General features: G+C 42.9%; 1 protein-coding gene across 1 annotated transcript in view; it reads right to left on the bottom strand.

Annotated features, from left to right (window-relative positions):
• Positions 1-19293, bottom strand: part of KCNH8 (potassium voltage-gated channel subfamily H member 8) — a 247748-nt gene that overhangs the window by 57909 nt on the left and 170546 nt on the right. The window contains exon 8 of the mRNA XM_054384755.1: positions 1604-1801. Within this exon, the coding sequence (XP_054240730.1) occupies positions 1604-1801 (198 nt within the window). The remainder of the gene's footprint in view (positions 1-1603; positions 1802-19293) is intronic.

The raw sequence follows: 19293 nt of genomic DNA, 5'->3' as shown, positions 1-19293 counted from the left end.
CTATTTAAGAGAACTCATATAAGTGTGGGACCATGTGTAGTAGAATGAGATTGCAGATGACATTTATCCATCTACCATATTCTGGGGAATAAGATGTTAAAAAAAAAAAAACAACAGAAAAAAAAAGAAGTAAAGCAGAAATTCAGGGAAAAATAAAGATATATATTCAAACTGACAAGGTGATTTCTTGTGTTGCTTGAGAATGTCAAATGTGGTGTGAAATGGTTTGTCAGAGAATTCTGACATCTTGGAGTTCATCTACAATTAGAGACTCTCTGGGGAATAAAAAGACCAGAAGCAAAACTGAAGAAATGCTTACAGATGCAATTGGTCTGGGTTTGTATGTGCACAAAGGTCTGTGCTGGTTGTTAGTGGAAAAAAATCATGGCTGGATTGCCTGTCATGTGATATTGATGTGAGGAATATAATACAGACATTTTCAAATGGTTTATTGAGCAAACTACCAAAAAAGCTAAGGGACAGCTATCTTTATAGTCCTTGAAAGAAAGCTGAAGCCTCCTCAGAATGACAAAGGAATTGGTTTATAAACAAGACGAGCAAGACGCTGACCTTGTAGGGCAAATTACAGAAGTCCAGTGTGAGAAGAGACAGCTGGGAACAAGAGGAGGAGAGGATGCATTTTTGTTGTTAATAACACTTTTATATGGTAGAAACAGGCAGAAAATTCTTTACCTTGGAGTGTTGAAATTTTTTACAGGCTAAGTGAACCATGGAAGAGCTAGTAACAGTATATAGCTCTATCTTTATCGTGAAAACAGTGCTGAAAAGTAGATAGGGCACTGAAGTGTGATATAGGTTCAAAACACAGTTTGCATTCCTCTGTACCTATTAATTTTCCACACCAATTAGGCAAGCACAAAAAAAAAAAAAGAGGAAGGAAAAAAGTAGTCTAGTGGTGATTTACTTTAACCCTTCACACCCACTGCTACATCTTTGAGTTGTGTGATGCACACTAAAACAGATGATTTTCTGAGGAGGGAGATGATGGTAAAATGAGAGCTGAAGGTCTTCCTCTAGTGGCCTTGCCTTACCAAGCTCTGCAGGTGCCACCAGATCACTAGTTGTGCTGAGGTGCTCATATGGACCATAGGCTCACAGGATGTTAGGGGTTGGAAGGGACCTTGGGAGATCATCGAGTCCAGCTCCTCTGCCCAAGCAGGACCACAGAATCTAGTGCAGGTCACACAGGAATGCATCCAGATGGGTCCTGAAAGTCCCCAGAGAAGAAGACTCCACAACCTCTCTGAAGAGCCTGCTCCAGTGCTCTGATGGTGACCATAAATGAGCACATAGCTTTCCCCAGCAGTGTGACTGGGTAATTAACACAAAAATACTACCAAAAACGACAAAAACATTGCATTCTGAAGCTACTCCAAAGCAGTGATGTGGTAAAACCCACTTAGTGATAAACTGCATTTTGCTTCTGATAATCAACTCTGGCTCACCAAACAGCCTTCTTTATTCTGTCCTGTCTCCAGACACATGCCTGATGTTGTTGTTGCTTTTTGGTAAAAACTTTTAGCAAAATGTGTTATTTTACCTGCCCCTATTCCCTCCCCCTTCCTCAGACATTTGTACCTACCCCCAATCAGCATTGTGCAAATGGAGAAGATCTTTTCAGCATCAGTATTGGCTGAAACATTTCCAAATCCAACGCTGGTGAGGCTGCTGAGGGTGAAATACAGGGCAGCTATATAGGCACTTCTGATTGATGGACCTCCTAGGGTATTATTCTCATAGTAAGGAGACTCAATTCGTTTCCCTAGCTCATGAAGCCAGCCTGAAAAACAAAACATCAACAGAACTATAAGCATAAAAAGAACTAGGAAGGAATATTGACAGTCACAGAAACTACACATTCTGTAAACCAAAAAGAATTCTGTAATTAATGAACTATAAGCATAAAAAGAACTAGGAAGGAATATTGACAATCACAAAAACTACACATTCTGTAAACCAAAAAGAATTCTGTGATCAATGAATGAATGAATTAGAACACACTGCATTCTTCACACACCTCCAAGAGTAAAAAGAACATTAAGATGTAGGAATGGAGATGACATTTTAAGTGTTGTGTCTTTGGAGTACTTGTTTTTATGCATGTTTGTTTAGTAGAAGAACTGTTATTTCTGCATGGAAATCGAGTGGGTTTGAATTTTCTGTTGCATGTCTAATTAGATAATTCAGAAATTCCACTAAGGCACTGAAAAGAAGAAAAATCATCTACTGCCACTGCAGTAAGGATGCAGCATCACTTTGATTCTTTCAATTAATTAAGGTTTGGAAAGGTTTTTTGAGATTCTAAGACTAAATTGTTATAATAAAAATAATTACACAGTTAAGAGTTCACAGTACCACAGTATCAGAGGATATCAGAGGTTGGAAGGGACCTCCAGAGATCATCAGGTCCAACCTCCCTGCCAGAGCAGCATCACTTAGGGTAGTCTGCACAGGAATGCATCCAGATGGGGTTTTGAAAGTCTCCAGAGAAGGAGACTCCACAACCCCCATGGGCAGCCTGCTCCAGGGCTCTGTCACCCTCACTGGAAAGAAGTTTCTCCTCAAGTTGAGGTGAAATCTTCCCTGTTCAAGTTTGAAACAAGATCCTTGTCTTATCAATGTTATAGATCCTGGTCCCCTCCACTTGACACCCACCCCTCAGCTATTGATAGACATTGATCAGATCCCCTCTCAGCCTTCTCTTCTCCAGACTAAACAGCCCCAGGGCTCTCAGTCTCTCTTCACAGGGGAGAAGCTCAAGTCCCCTAAGCATCCTCCTGGCTCTCCCTTGGACTCTCTCCAGCAGGTCTCTGTCACTCTTGAACTGGGGAGCCCCAAACTGGACACAGGTTTGCAGCTGTGGTCTCAGCAGGGCAGAGTAGAGAGGTAGAAGAACCTCCCTAGCCCTGCTGGTCACACTTTTCTTGCTGCACCCCAGGATGCCATTGGCTCTCTTGGCCACAAGGGCACATTGTTCTTCCATGCAGAACTTGCTGTCTACCAGCACTCCAAGGTCTTTCTCTGTGGAGCTGCTTTCCAGCAGGGCAGCCCTAACCTGTCCTGGTGCCTGTTGTTATTCCTCCCCAGATGCAGGACCCTGCACTTGTCCTTATTGAACTCCATGAGGTTTGCCTGCAGCCAGCTCTCAGCCTGTCCAGGTCATGTTGGATGGCAGCACAGCCTGACAGGTGTCAGCCACCCCCCAGTTTGTATCATCAGAACTTTTACAATAGAGAAGAGTCAAACAACTAAACATAACTTACAAACCACAATTAATTTTCAAAACATACTCCAGTAAGTGTTTTCTAAATTGCTCATTTAATCTTTCCCTTCATTTTCCTAAATGAGTTTTTAGTGCTAGAAAAAGTAGAATTAGTGGCTGCCTGATTTAAAAAATAGGAATGAAATCTCACCAAAAAAAACCCCAAACCCAAAAGCCCAAAGCAACCAGGAAAAAGTACACAGTTTTTGGAAAAGGAAAATGAAAAATGTGAATGAATAGCATAAACAGAATCATAGAATCATAGAATGGCGCAGGCTGGAAGGGACCTCCAAAGCTCATCCAGTCTGACCTCCCTGCAGTCAGCAGGGACATCCCCAACTAGATCAGGCTGCCCAGGGCCTCCTCCAGCCTCACCTTGAAGATCTCCAGGGAAGGAACCTCAAACACCTCCATGGGAAACCTGTGCCAGTGTTCCACCACCCTCATAGGAAAGAACTTCCTGATATCCACAGGTCTCTAACATGTCAAAGGTAAGTGAAATACCAAGGAATTTAAATAGTTCTGTGATGTTATAACTATTAGGGACCCTATCAGAGTATTTACATAGAATCATAGAATTATGGAATGGTCCAGACTGGAAGGGAACTCCAAAGCTCATCCAGTCTGACCTCCCTGCAGTCAGCAGCGCCTCAGCCACCTCCCTAGGCAACCTGTTCCAGTGTTCCACCACCCTCAGAGTAAAGAACTTGTTCCTAAATGATTCACAAGAATCAGTTTGTGTGCCCAGTTTAACCTGGTAAGCTGTCTGCTTGGGAAGTTGGGAATCTTTCCTGGATATCCTTTACATGGATATTCAGGGAGAACCACCAAAACAAAGTACTCCTGGCAGGCAGAGTTTCATTTTAGAAAAATTGGTTGGAAGTTCTCTCTATTGCAAGCTGAGACTTGGCAGACTGAATCACCTTCTGAAGCTTATTTTCTCTTCACATCAGTCTGCATCCAGTTCTTCCTGTTGGATGAATCCAAGGAGAAATCCTCTTGTACAGACTACCTTCAAAATCAGGGGGCTGTGGTGGTTTTAAGGCTGTACCTTTAATTTCTTTTCACAGAAAAGTAAAAGAATGTAAATAAATCACAATTGGATGTAAGAAAGGAAAATAATGGTTATTCTAAACACTTCCACTGGAGAGAGAGAAAACTTTAAGGTTCAGTACTCAAAACAAAGTTCAGTCTTGTCTTTGTTTCTCTGCTGGGCAGTCCAGCAGGGTGCTTCTATGTTTCTCTTCTGGCTTTCTTCGCTGAAGAAGATAATGTACTGACCTTGAAAGCTAAGTTCTCTGCTTCTTGTCCTTTCTTCCTTTTGCCAGGGAGGTCTGGAGAAGGCAGGGAAGGGGGAGGCAGAGGGACAGCTTTCCTGGCTTTGGCCAGGAGGGTTTTTTTCTGTTTCTGTTAATTATACATGTCGCTAAATACTGTAAATCCTGTATATTTGTAATGGTTTGAAACTGTCTTTTTAATTTTTCCTTGCAAAGTTCAGAACAGAGAAAGTGAAAGAGTGTAAATAAGTCACTATTGGGTGTAAGAAAGCAAAATACTGATTGTTCTAAACACTTCCATTGGATAGATAGAAATGTTTAAGAACTATTACCCAAAACAAAGTAGGCACTCTGCACATTCTGCGTTCGGCAGTGGGGGCGTTGGGCTGTCTGGCTGCTGTTTCTTCTTCTCTTCTGGCTGAAGATAACACACTGACCTTGGCAGCTAAGTTAACAACTTTCTGCTTAACTAACTCTGCTTCTCTGTCCAGGGGGGTGTGGGGGGGAAGCTCCTGGGAGAGGGAGGCCCCTTTGGGAAGGGTCCCCTTTGGAAGCAAAGGGAGCTTGGTTGTGCTTTTCTGTTGATTGTATATATTCGTAAATGTTGTGAATTTTGTATATTTGTACATATTCATTGCATTTCATCATAGATTGTAGATTCTGCTTTGTAAATACAGCTTGCATTTGCTTCCAGCTGAGCTAGCCTGGTTATTGTCGGTGGGGGGGAATTTCAGCTCACACTGACACAATATTTGTACATATTCCTTGCATTCCATTGTAGACTGTAGTTTTTGCTTGTAAAATACTGCCTCATTTCCTTCCCACCTGAGCTAGTCTGATGTGGTTAATGTGAGAGGGAAATTTCAACCCACCACAGGGGCAAATTTTAAGTATCTGTCCCAGCATTCCCAGTTAAGCTGGGGAAAGGTGTGTAAGAATTTAACAGCTATAGCAGACTTGCTGAGTCATGGCTGCCAAAACAGGGGGCCACATTCAAATCACAGAAACACAGAATCACAGAAACATTCAGGTTGGAATCACCTGGATCACCAAGTCTAACCCAGAACCCTACTCTACAAGGCTCACCCCTAAACCATAGCCCCAAGCACCACATCCAAACCACCTTTAAACACACCCAGGGCTGGGGATTCCACCACCTCCCTGGACAGCACATTCCAATCCCTGACCACTCTTGCCAGGAAAAAATATTTCCTAATGTCAAGTCTAAACCTATCCAGTCGCAGCCTGAAGCTGTTCCCTCTTGTTCTGTCACTAATTACCTGGGAGAAGAGATCAGCACCAACCTCTCCACAACCTCCTTTCAGGTAGTTGTAGACAGCAATGAGGTCTCCCCTCAGCCTCCTCTGTTTCAGACCGAGCAGCCTCAGCTCCTTCAGTTACTCTTCATCAAATTTATCCTGCAAATAACCCATTCTCTCTTGTGCATGCCACCCTACAGGAAAAGCTAAGCCAAGATGGCTGGCGAATGCCAGCTCTGTGCAGAGCAGTGAATTTCATCAAAATCCTAAAGGAAATCTCTCTGCACTCTCATAAGATGACACTACTGTGTATGGGGGTTTACCTTGACAGCAGAAAAGAAAGCAGAGGGAAATCTTTCTTTTTTGATTTTGCCCTGATAAAATTGCTCACATGAGGTTATATTATATTTTTTTCCTAATTATTTAAAATGGAATAAAGTGAAACAAAAAAGCCTAGCTGAACTGAATCCCTCCTCTCTCCATGCACTCTGGTCTCCTAAGGTTACGCTAAGGTCCCAATAATGATACAGACTTTTGCACAGCAGATTTCATTCCTACTTTCCTGTTAGGGAGTGTAACCCCACATGTCCAAGAATAAAAAATAAAGTCCTGTGAATTCTAACAGAGAGCAGAGCTTAAAAAGAGTATCTAAACTTACTGTAAAGAAATACAATCATAAAGCTCAGCATCAGGTTTTGAAAGGATTCTAGGGCATATGAAGAACTGAAAACCTGAAATAAATGAAATAATTTATTTTAAATACCTGTAAGTGATGTATGAATACTGAGATAACACCTCTTTGAAGCTCTAATTTTTGAAAACACTAAAGATGGCAATGGTTTTATTAGATGCCACATCTTCTTTATATTTCTCCGAAGCCTAGACTCATAGAATTGTCAGGGTTGGCAGGGATCTCAAGGATCATCTAGTTCCAAACCCTTGCCATGGGCAGGGACACCTCACACTACATCAGGTTGCTCACAGCCACATTCAGCCTGGTTGCAAAAACCTCCAGGGATGAGGCTTCCACCACCTCCCTGGGCAACCTGTGCCAGTGTCTCACCACCCTCATGGGGAAGAATTTCTTCCTAACATCCAACCTGAATCTCCCCATTTCTGTTTTTTTTCCATCCCCCCCCCAGTCCTGTCACTACCTGACACCCAAAAAAGTCCCTCCCCAGCTTTCTTGTAGGTCACCTTCATACACGGGAAGGCCACAAGAAGGTCTCCTTGGAGCCTTCTCTTCTCCAGGCTGAACAGCCCCAACTCTCTCCATAGGACTATACCTTATGAGGCAATATATATACCTATATATACTATACCTTGGGATCACAGGATCACAGGATGTTAGGGGTTGGAAGGGACCTTTGAAGATCAAGTCCAACCCCCTGCCAGAGCAGGACCATAGAATTTAGCACAGGTCGGTCATGAATGCATCCGGATGGGTCTTGAAAGTCTCCAGAGAAGGAGACTCCACAACCTCTCTGGGCAGCCTGTTCCAGTGTTCTGGGACCCTCACAGTGAAGAAGTTCCTCCTCATGTCGAGGTGGAACCTCCTGTGCTGGAGTTTACATCCATCACCCCATGTGCTATCACAGGGTGCAACTGAGCAGGCAATATAAAACCAAGAAAAACCCAGAAATACTGGAGAACAAAAGATAAAAAGTATAAATGAGACACCAAACATTGAAAATAATAAATCCAGAGTATCTTGAACTGGAAATTACAGCCTTCTAATAAGAATAGATTATAACTTTTAACACAGAAGTCTGTGTTTTATGATTAATAATGCACGGTGCAGTGTATAGTCCACTGGGTCACTAAGAAAAAGATCAAAAAACTATGCAAAAAAAAATATCCTTTGTCACTGGAATGCATTTTGAGATGAAAATCACCATGTGCCCTGAGAGCTGTCTTGGCTCCCACTGCAGCAATCTCTGGTCACTGGTGATAGCTCCTCATTTCAGATCAAGAGTCAGTCTGCAGGGCTGTAGGTTTCCATGGGAAATCACATCACCCTTTCATTTCATAGCTGCACCTTCCAATCTGGGAACAAACAGCTCATATTTCCAATTTAAACAGGGAGAAATTGCTGCAGTGACCTCACTGATCTCAATGAAACCAAGGTTTTAGCCTGTACCTCTCTCTACCTTGTTTCCTTGAAATATTAACCCCCCGAATATAAACCTTAGGGCAAACCAATTTGCAAAGGCACAAAAAGTAGCTGAATTTCCTTCTTTTTAAGTAAAAGTACTCATGTTTACAATTACAAAAAAGAGGGGCTTTCACAGGATCACAGAATATTAGGAGTTGGAAGGGACCTCTGGAAATCCAGTCCAACCCCCCTGGCAGAACAGGACTGTAGAATCTAGTGCAGGTCACACAGGAATACATCCAGATGGGGTTGGAAAGGCTGCAGAGAAGGAGACTCCACAACCTCTCTGGGCAGCCTGTTCCAGTGCTCTGGGACCCTCACAGTGAAGAAGTTCCTCCTCATGTTGAGGTTGTAGTTTCCATCCATTGCCCCAGGGTGCAACTGAGCAGAGCCTGTCCCCTCCCTCTTGATCCCCAGCCCTCAGATATTTAGAAACATTTATTAGATCCCCTCTCAGTCTTCTCTTCTCGAAACACCCCCAGGGCTCTCAGCCTCTCCTCATAGGGCAGTGCTCCAGTCCCTTCAGCATCCTCGTAGCCCTCCATTGGACTCTCTCCAGCAGATCCCTGTCCCACTTGAACTGGGGAGGGATGCAATATTCCAGGTGAGGTCTCATCAGGGAAGAGCAGAGGGGGAAGAGAACTTCTCTTGATCTGCTGGACACACTCCTCTTAATGCACCCCAGGATACCATTGGCCCTCTTGGTTTTGCATTTCCAAATCACTTCTACCAACTGTCCATGCTGCTGCTTCAGAATATGTCATAGGTAAAGGGCATTTGAGGAGAGCAGAGTGAATATTGCATCTGAGAGAAGATATTAGCATCCTTTTGTATAACAGCATAATGAATACAATTCTATCTTTTCAAACTCCATCATTCATTATACATTAAAACATTAGCTTTGTTTTTAAGATTGCTTCCCAGTAATTTTGCTCAATTACTCTCTAGTTGTTCCTGAGCATTCAAAATTTAGAGTTATATAAGGGGAGTAAAGAATGCTACTTGTAGTGATTCTGCATTATTGGTTAATCATTGCCTCTGTTCTTATGGCAATTGCTCATTTAAGGTATTCAAGTTCTCAGGATCTTCAATATTTTGATATCTTCAATATTTTTTCCTATTTTTGTTTGTTTGTTTGTTTGTTTTTCCCAGGCTATTAAAACACTGAACATCACCATGGGTACTGCTTAATCCAGTGGAACATCATCTTTCCCTTTTCATTGTCACAAAAGCTGATCATTTGTTTACAGGTTTGATCTATGTTGGAATTTCACCCATCATGTTAGGAGAGGCTCTGAGGTACCAGAGCAGATGGTTTCATTATAGACCTCTAGAGAGGACAGTAGCAATTAAACTTTCAACCACTGCTTCTAGAGGGCTGTAAATGCAGCAGACCTTATTGCAAGTGGTCACAAACAAAACACAAACCAGTCTTTTCTTTCACACAGATTAGAAACAAACAAAAAAATATTCAAAATAGAAAAATCAACAATCCTGAAGTTGTCATACAGCTGCAGGTCACAGAATCACAGAAACATTCAGGTTGGAAGACACCCTCAGCATCACCAAGTCCAATCCAGAACCCTGCTCTGCAAGGTTTACCCCTAAACCATAGCCCCAGGCATCACAGCCAAAACAGCTTTAAACACATCCAGGCTTGGGGACTCCACCACCTCCCTGGGCAGCACATTCCAATCTCTGACTACTCTTGCCATGAAAAAATGTTTCCTAATGTCCAGTCTAAACCTACCCAGTCACAGCTTGTTCTACCACTAATTACCTGGGAGAAGAGACCAGCACCAATGGTCTCCACAACCTCCTTTCAGGTAGTTGTAAGACAGCCATGAGGTCATCCCTCAGCCTCCTCTTTCTCAAACTGCTGGGACTGGTTCTGGGACTGTTGAAAAACAGCTCCATCATGCATGCTCAAATGCCATGATTGCACAATGGAAAAACCCAGGACACAAATGCATGCTCTTTTCAAAGTGAGGATAGTAAATAAATGTCAGATAGGCAACAGGAAACCTGAGCACTTCTGGAGGGTGAGTCAACAAGGATTGGCTACAAAGGAACACCTCTGGCCTAGAGCCTATATTTGAAGAACAGCATTAGCTGGCATTTGAAATAAGAAAAAGCTAAGTGGCACACATGAAATTCAGACTGGAAAGACTTCAACACTAACACACCAAACATAAGCACAGTGGCTGTATAATGGCAAGGAGTCGTTAGAGCTCGTCTACTCCCCTCGGCCTTTATTTTGCTAGCATGCTTTCGTGCTAAAGCAGGCATTTAAAATGAGAAAGAAAAAAGTATGGCAGAGATATTACCTCAGGACTGTTCATATGTAACCTGGCCTAGGTGATCCTGCTCTGGCAGGGGGGCTGGACTGGATGATCTTTCAAAGTCCCTTCCAGCCCCTAACATTCTGTGATTCACTGATTCACATTTTTATCAAGCACTGAAACTCTGCCTAAAATTATTAAAGTAATTCCCCAAAGAGTTTAATAAATGTGTCTTCTCCATTTTTGCACTGTTATCTATGGTCCTTACTGGTGTGTATCTCTTATTATGATGGATATAGTGTTTCTTTTTCTTAAACTAGAACAAGGAGAGAACATAGCTGTAACATGGCTCTGAAAGTGACCGACAGTGTGCTAGAGCGAGAGGAACAACTATTGAAGTCAAATCTACTCCACCAAATTTTGTGAAGGGAGATTCTTGACATGACTATGAAAAGGAATAGATTGAACATGGAATGCACAAGGAATAGTTCTATCTGAACTGCCTGTGGCTGGAGTCCTTCTGGTAGGGGCTCACAAACCCTCCCAAGGTTGTAGTCTGTGACCCTGCCATGCTGCCTGGGGACTGCCAGGTGCACAGTAAGTATGGGGATTAGTGCTCTACATTAGTGCATGGCAGATGTATCCATCCCTCACCTTTGACCTTCCCTTTGTGGCACACTCACTGTGTATTTTTACATCTAATTTATGTATGTTTTAACATTTCCCCCCATTTTTCTTTGGGTCACAATCCTTGGTATCATTCTGGTGTATTCAGTGCACCATCTTAGAATCATAAAATCATGGAATCAGTCAGGGTTGGAAGGGACCACAAGGACCATCCAGTTCCAACCCCCCTGCCATGGGCAGGGACACCTCACACTACATCAGGCTGGCCAGAGCCTCATCCAGCCTGGCCTTAAACACCTCCAGGGATGGGGCCTCAACCACCTCCCTGGACAACCCATTCCAGGCTCTCACCACTCTCATGGGGAAGAACTTCTTCCTCACATCCAGCCTGAATCTCCCCACTTCCAGCTTTATTCCATTCCCCCCAGTCCTATCACTACCTGATATACTAAAAAGTCCCTCCCCAGCTTTCTTGTAGGCCCCCTTCAGATACTGGAAAGCCACAAGAAGGTCACCTCAGAACCTTCTCTTTTCCAGACTGATATTATCCAGATAATGAAGAGTTAACCATTTTAACCTTGCACAAGCAGCTTATACTTAACTTCTGGGCTCAATGGACTTTTAAGGGCCAGCAAAAGTGAGGCATGTGGATATTTCCATGATGGAAACTATGGAAGAGGTTTATAAACTTTTGCTTGATAAACATTTGGATTATAGACAATGAAAACCACCCCAAACATCCTTTTAATATGCAATTAAAAAGGGGAGAAATGACCCTTTTTCTATTAAGTACCTATGCCTCTTTCTATTAAGTAGATAAAATCTTCAGAGGGGAGAGGCCAAATTTTATAAGAAGATTTCATGCTTTAAATCTGAGATGTTCATCTCTTTAAAGCCTAATGCATAAACCAAAGGAAAGCCTTCATTCATGTAAGTGCTATATATCTATTATTTAAACCTCCATGTGAAATCATTGACAGCATGTTTGGGAGGGACTTGCAAACAACAGCAATGATAAGAAATGTAAGAAGAAAAAACAAAGCAAAGCAAAAAAACACAGAAAAAGTTATAATGGATTTATTTATGTAAGTGCTATATATGCATTATTTAAACCTCCATGTGAAATCATTGACAGCATACTTGGGGGGACCTTGCAAATGATGGCAAGGATAAGAAATGTAATATTGAACCAAACCAAACCAAACCAAATCAAACCACAGGAAAAGTTATAAATTCAAACTCATGCCCTTCTCAGAAACAAACCTTGATGAGGCATTTTCTTTCCAGAGTGGTACACAAGGACTCATGAACAGGAGATTTTTTGGATTGTTTTCATGCTAAAAGCTAAGTGGACACTAGAAATATTCAATAAAAATGCCATTTGACTTCCACTGCAGAGAAAGTGGATAGAGTTTTTATTGCTTCCCTTCTCAAATTAAAAAATGAAAAGATACACATGAGGCAAAATCCAAGGAACAATCATGCTCCTAATATTGCCATATCTTTACATTCTGTATCTTTACATTCTGTATCTGTGCCATATCTTTATATTCAGTTAATTTCTTTATTATAGATCAAATAAAAAACTCAGGATTTGAACATATATCAGATGAAGTTGTAATCCTCTATCAGGTTTTTGTCCCCTTGTACACAGCTCTGGTGAGGCCACAGCTCAAGTATCGTGTTCAGTTTTGGGCACCTCAGTATAAGAGAGATGTGGAGGTGCTGGAGCCAGGGCAGAGGAGGGCAAGGAAGCTGTGAAGGGCCTGGAGAATAAATCTGATGAAGAGTGACTGAAGGAGCTGGGGATGGTTAGTGTGAAACAGAGGAGGCTGAGGGGAGACCATATGACTCTCTACAGCTACCTGAAAGGAGGTTGTGGAGAGGTTGGTGCTGGTTTCTTCCCACAGGTAATGAGTGACAGAACAAGAAGGAATGGCCTCAAGCTGTGACTGGGTAGGTTTAGATTGGACGTTAGGAAACATTTTTTCCTGGCAAGAGTGGTCAGGGACTGGAATGTGCTGCTCAGGGAGGTGGTGGAGTCCCCAAGGCTGGCTGTGTTTAAAGGTGATTTGGATGTGGTGCTTGGGGCTCTGGTTTAGGGGTGAACCTTGTAGAGCAGGGTTCTGGGTTGTACTTGGTGATCCTGAGGCTCTTTTGCAACCTGAATGTTTCTGTGATTCTGTGAACTTCTACCACTGATTTTAGAGCATCTATAACATCATCCAGAGAAAGTCTGACCTTGAACTTAGAAAAAAGTAAAGAAAGACCAAGATAAAAATGGAAGGTTCATGTACACCCCACTGCTCCGTGAAGCTTGCACACTCATCCTCGACAGTCAGAAGCACACAGGTGAGATAGTCACCTTTCGAATGCCTGCCTTAAATGATGGCCTACTCTTTACAGATACACTGCCTGATCTTCTTCTTGGACACTGATCTAGGGGAAACTACATCTTTTCCTAGGTCCTTAGTTAAAAGGTAATTCCTATCTAGAGACAAAGAGTGAGATAGATGCTTTAAAGACTTCTAATACCCATGGATTTTTCCAAACAAAAGGCATACTCCCTTTGATGAGAGCATTTTTGGATACAAGCTTAACCTTTGCCAAGTGTTCCAAACACAGATTTAATTTTAGCAGTGACAACTTATACTCTGTGGAAATAAATTGTCTGCTGTGTTTCTAATTGAATATGTACTTAGAAGCTAGCACAGAAATAATTGCATTTTTTAGTTTAAACTCACATAACTCAACAAAGTCATAACAAGATATTGGCCCATTGTGTTCCCTGAAAGTGGAGTTTTCATGCTCCAAATAATATTCAAGGAACTAAGTTTCAGGAAGAAGAAGTGCTCCATCAAGGGATTAAAAAAAGGCAAGAAAACCCACCCTAAGATCTAATTGTAACATTGCTGGTAACAAAACCACAGCTGAGCCCACAGAATAGAATCACAGAACGCAGCAGTTTGGAAGGGACCCTTGAAGGTGAAATGCTGAAGACCTGGCAGTTAAGCTTTGATTATCAGACAAAACTCAACTCTAAATTGCAAGTATCACCACTTAGAATAAGAAAGTAAAAATTCTGTATTCTCACAGCAAAACTGATGCCCCTTTGGAGATATGGCTGAGCTTGTCCTCTTTGGTGGACTAGCCACACAGGCTAGCAGGGCAGTGGCTTTGGGTGGTTTGTCCCTCTCAGCACTATGCTGTCACATAACACTGCAGATTACCTCTCTGGGACACGTAAATGGAATTGTGTAGATGTCTAAACAAATCAGAGAGCTGCACAGATCTTTTATTTGTATTGATGAGCAAGCCTCCAATACAGCTTTGCGAAGTTCTCAAACACAATAAAGATTTCTCTTGCAGTAGAGATACTTTTAGTCCAAGGTAGAGGTCTGACTATATGAGATATAAGATTCATATAAAAGAATCTTAAGAGTTAAGGAATAAATTTCTGTTGCCATTTTAGGATAATTCTCTAAACACCTATACTTCTGCATTGAAGCTCCAGTGTGCATTTAAGTGCACCTGCATTCCTGTAGAAGTAGGTCATAAATTCCTTCAGTCTCATTTATCAAGGAGTAGGTAAATTTAGAAAATAAATGTACTGGAAACTCTTCTTCTCTGCGGCAAGCATGTATAGCTCATCTCCACGGCAATTTGTCAGGTGGCTATATTTGGATATATTTGGGAAGATTTAAATCTGTCTTGCTTTTGCAAGTCAGCAATTTTTTGTCTCTTCCCCAGTTCATTGAAAGGACGAGATGGGGATATTAATATTACTTTTTCCATGACTGTGGCAGTCAATATATACAAAGCACTATATATAACTATTCAGCAATTCCAGCATAGAAGGAAGCCTACAGAGGGTGGAAACGAGGACAGGTATCCTGGGAGGAATACAGAGAAGTTGTCCAAATAGCCAGAGACCAGGTCAGGAAGAAAAAAGTCCAGAGATAGTTAAATCTGTCCAGGGACATCAAGGGAAACAAGAAGAGCTTAACAATAATAAAAGACTGAGAAAGGGATGGATCCTCACCAAAAGGAAAGAAGAGATCTGGTCACCAGGGATAACAAGAGGTTGCTGTACTCAATGCATCAGTCTCCACTGGCAAGAGCTCTAATCAGAACCCCCAAGGCACAGAAGGTAAGAGCAAGAACTGGGAAAATGATAAACCACCCACTATAAGTGAAGATCAGGTTTGAGACCACCTAAAGGATCTGAGGGTGGACAAATCCATGGGATCTATCTGCAGGTCCTGAGGGAACTGGCAGATGGATTTGCTAAGTCATTTTCTATTGTGTTTGAGAAATCATGACAGTCTGGTGAAGCTCCTCCTGACTGGAAAAGTGGAAGCACAACCCCCATTTTCAAAAAGGGAGGAAAGGAAGACTCAGGGAACTATAGGCCAATCAGAATCACCTGTGTGCCTTGCAAACTGATGGAGGAGATCCTCCTGGAAAGTCTGCTAAGGCACATGAAAAATTTGATGATTGGTGGCAGCCAACACGGCTTCTGCAACTGTGCCTGACAAATCTGATGGACTTCTGTGACAGTGTAGCAGTGTTGAGGTACAAGGGAAGAGCAACAGATGTCTGCACATGGGATTGTTAGAGTGGGTCCAGAGGAGGGCCATGAAGATGATCAGAGGGTTGGAGCACCTCTCCTAGAAAGATAAACTGAGCTGGTTGTGATTGTTCAACCTGGAAAAGAAAAGGTTTTGGGAAGAACTTACAGCAGCCTTGTAATATTTGAAGAGACTCTACAGGATAGCTGGAGAGGGATTTTTTTTTTTAAAGGCATGCAATTATAGGATATGGGGCAATGGCTCCAGGCTTGAATGAGTTAGATTTAAACTACACATTAGGAGGAAATTCTTTGCTATGAAAGTGGTGAGGCACTGGAACAGGCTGCCCAGAGAAGCTGTGGAGTCTCCAAGCCTGGAAGTGCTCAGAGCTGGACTGGATGGGGTCGTGAGCAGCCTGGCCTGGTAGGAGCAGTCCCTGCCCATAGCAAAGGAGTTGAAACCAGGTAATGTTTAAGGTCCTTTCTAACCCAAACCATTCTATGAATTATTTTTTATTAGTTTTTATTTGGAGTCCAAAGCACAGCAAAAGCAGTTTGAGCTACTACAGTTGAAAAATCAATGTCTTTTTAAAGAAATAAACACCTTCCTTTATAAGCAGAATCACAGAATTATTGAGGCTGGAAAAGACCTCTGCGATCATCAAGTCCAGCCTATGACCTAACACCACCACATCAGCTAAACCCTGCCACCAAGTGCCACATCCAAGCTTTTCTTAAACACCTCCAGTGATGGCGACTCCACCACCTCCCTACGCAGTCCATCCCAGTGCCTGATCAGCCTTGCTGAAGTTCTTCCTAATATCCAACCTAACCCTCCCCTGGCACAGTTTCAGGCCATGCCCTCTTCTCCTGTCACAAGTTGCCTGGGAGCAGAGCCTGACCCCCACCTGACACAACTCCTTTTAGGTAGTTGTAGAGAGTGATAAGGTCCCCTCTATGTCTTCTCCTCTCCATGCTGAACACCCCCAACTCCCTCAGCCTTTCCTCAATTCTTTCCCTCCAGCCCCCTCACCAGTCTGGTTGCTCTCCTCTGGACCTGCTCCAGCACCTCAAGATCCTTCCTGAGCTGCACACAAGTGCTGGAGGTGAGGTCTCACCAGTGCTGAGTACATGGCAGAATTCCATCCCTAGTTCTGCTGACCACATTGTTTTTGATCCAGGCCAAGATGCTATTGGCCTCCTGTGCCACCTGGGCACACTGTTGGCTCATGTTCAGCAGCTGTCAGCCAGTAATACAGATTAGATTAAAATCACAGAATCATAGAATCAACCAGCTTGGAAATGACTTCAGAGATCATCAAGTCTAATCTATTACCTAATCCCTAACACCTCCTGACAACTAAACCCTGGCTCCAAGTGCCACAGCCAAGCTTTCTTTGAACACCTCCAGGGATGGTGACTCCACCACCTCCCTCGGCAGCACATTCCAATGGTCAATTACTCTTTCCATGAAGAACTTTCTCCTCACCTCAAGCCTAAACTTCTCCTGGCACAGCTTGAGACTGTGTCCTCTTGTTCTGGTGCTGGTTGCCTGGGAGAAGAGACCAACCACCACCTGGCTACAACCTCCCTTCAGGTAGTTGTAGACAGCAATGAGGTCTGCCCTGAGCCTCCTCTTCTCCAGGCTAAACACCCCCAGCTCCCTCAGCCTCTCCTCACAGGGCTGTGCTCCAGACCCCTCCCCAGCCTCGTTGCCCTTCTCTGGACATGTTCAAGTATCTCAATGTCCTTCTTAAACTGAGTGGTACAAAACTGGACATAGGACTCAAGGAGTGGTCTAACCAGTGCTGAGTCCAGGGCACAATGCCTTCCCTGCTCCTGCTGGCCACACTATTCCTGATGCAGGCCAGGATGCCATTGGCCTTCTTGGCCACCTGGGCACACTGCTGGCTCATGTTCAGCTGCTGTCAACCAGCACCCCCAGGTCCCTTTCTGCCTGGCTGCTCTCCAACCACTCTGTCCCCAGCTTGGAGCACTGCGTGGGGTTGTTTTGGCCAAAGTGTAGAACCTGGCACTTGGATTTGTTTAATGACACCCTGAGAATGAAGAAATTATCAAAATATGCCCCCCCAAACAAAATCCCGAAGCCCCCCAAAAAACCCCAAAAGAACAACAAATCACTAACATCACCAGCAAAAAAACCCTAAATCCACCCCAAAATAAACAAAAAACCAAACTGCCAAACAACTGACAAAACAAAACCTTGAAGAATGTCAGTTCTAAGGTTGCTAGCAAAACTTTGGGTCTGCTTGTGCTCAGTGTGCCATAGTTGGGAAGTTTATTTCCCCTCTGCCCTGATGTTGTCACCTGCTTGGGTCTCACCATCAGAGAAACAGGCTAAGGTCTTTCAGTACTTTATCTCCATGGCAAATTCTCAGTCCTAAAGGTGAGTACACAAACAGTTCTGACCCAGAATCTGCAAACAGATTCTCCTGAAGTCAACAACAGTGATAACCTATGCCTGAAAATCTCTGTGAAAGACAGAATTATTTCTCTTCAGTAGTGACATATCAAGAGTATTTTACAAAAGCAGTGAAATATGCTTTCTGTGGGAAAGTACATATGTAGGAAGTACACAGATTTTCATATTGCCTGTTTGACCTCCAGTGGTCTCTGAGAGGGGAGCTGTTTACTTCTAGACCTGTCTTTAAACATTCCCTTTAGTTTTCAAAGATGAATAATGCAATAGATGGCCCCTGATGCTTCAGACCTTCCCCTCTCCTGAAATCAACTTTCAGCAACTTCTCCCTGTTCAAATGCAGCTCCCAACTTGCAGCACAGAAGTAATTTGCTATAGTAGGTCTAATTACAGAGGAAAGGATAATAGAAGAATTGCAGCAAACCCATGCTGGTTTCCATATGACTAGCCTGTATAATCACACAGGGCTTGACATGCCAGTATGGAGTTCAGTTTGGGTGGGTATAGACTGTTGCAGTCTACATGACATTCTTTTATCCTTGTCTTCTCTACTAACAACATCCATGCCAGTTAGCTAACAGCTAAGTTTGCTAGCCTTCACTACAATTCCCTCATTGATTTGGCAATCATCCCTCCATAGATTTGGCAGTATTGTTGAAATCTTGCCTAAGGAGTTACTGTGGTGTTTTCTGGACCAGAACACAGCCTCAGTCAGGCAGCCAGATTGTAAACAGTATTAGCACTGTAATTGCTCTTGCCTTGTGTTAATTTTCTCATCCTCAAATCTATAACCTAAGTAACATTTTTGTCATGTATCATTTGAATCGAGGAAGATGAGATCTAAATATATTTGGCTATTGTGAGGGGAAAAAAATCAAAAGCAGAGGACATTTCACAGAAACACAGAATTATTCATGTTGGAAAAGAGCCTCAGGATCACCAAGTCCAACACAGAACCCTACTCTACAAGGATCACCCATAAACCATATCCCCAAGCACCACATCCAAACCACCTTTAGACACATCCAGGGCTGGTGACTCAACCACCTCCCTGGGCAGCTCATTCCATGCCTGACCACTCTTGCCAAGAAAAAAATATTTCCTTGAAGGAAAATCTCATGGTCGTGGGTTCGAGCCCCATGTTGGGCACCAATAGTTTTTGTAATGTGGTGGGTTGAAATTCTTGCTCTCCCTCCCCCCAATATTAACTTCACCAGAGTAGCTCAGTTTGGAAGCAAATGGAAGCTGTATTTACAAGCAAAACTACAATCTACAATGGAATGCAATGAATATATACAAGTATACAATATTTACAGGTATTTATAATTAATAAAACAGCACAGAAACTGCCCTGGCCAAAAGACCAGGAAAGCTGCCTCCCTGCCTCCCCCTCCCTGCCT

Source organism: Indicator indicator, chromosome 11 (genome assembly GCF_027791375.1).
Source record: "Indicator indicator isolate 239-I01 chromosome 11, UM_Iind_1.1, whole genome shotgun sequence".
NCBI lineage: Eukaryota > Metazoa > Chordata > Aves > Piciformes > Indicatoridae > Indicator > Indicator indicator.
Note: the sequence above shows the minus strand (reverse complement) of the source record. Positions and strands in the feature narration are given on the sequence as shown.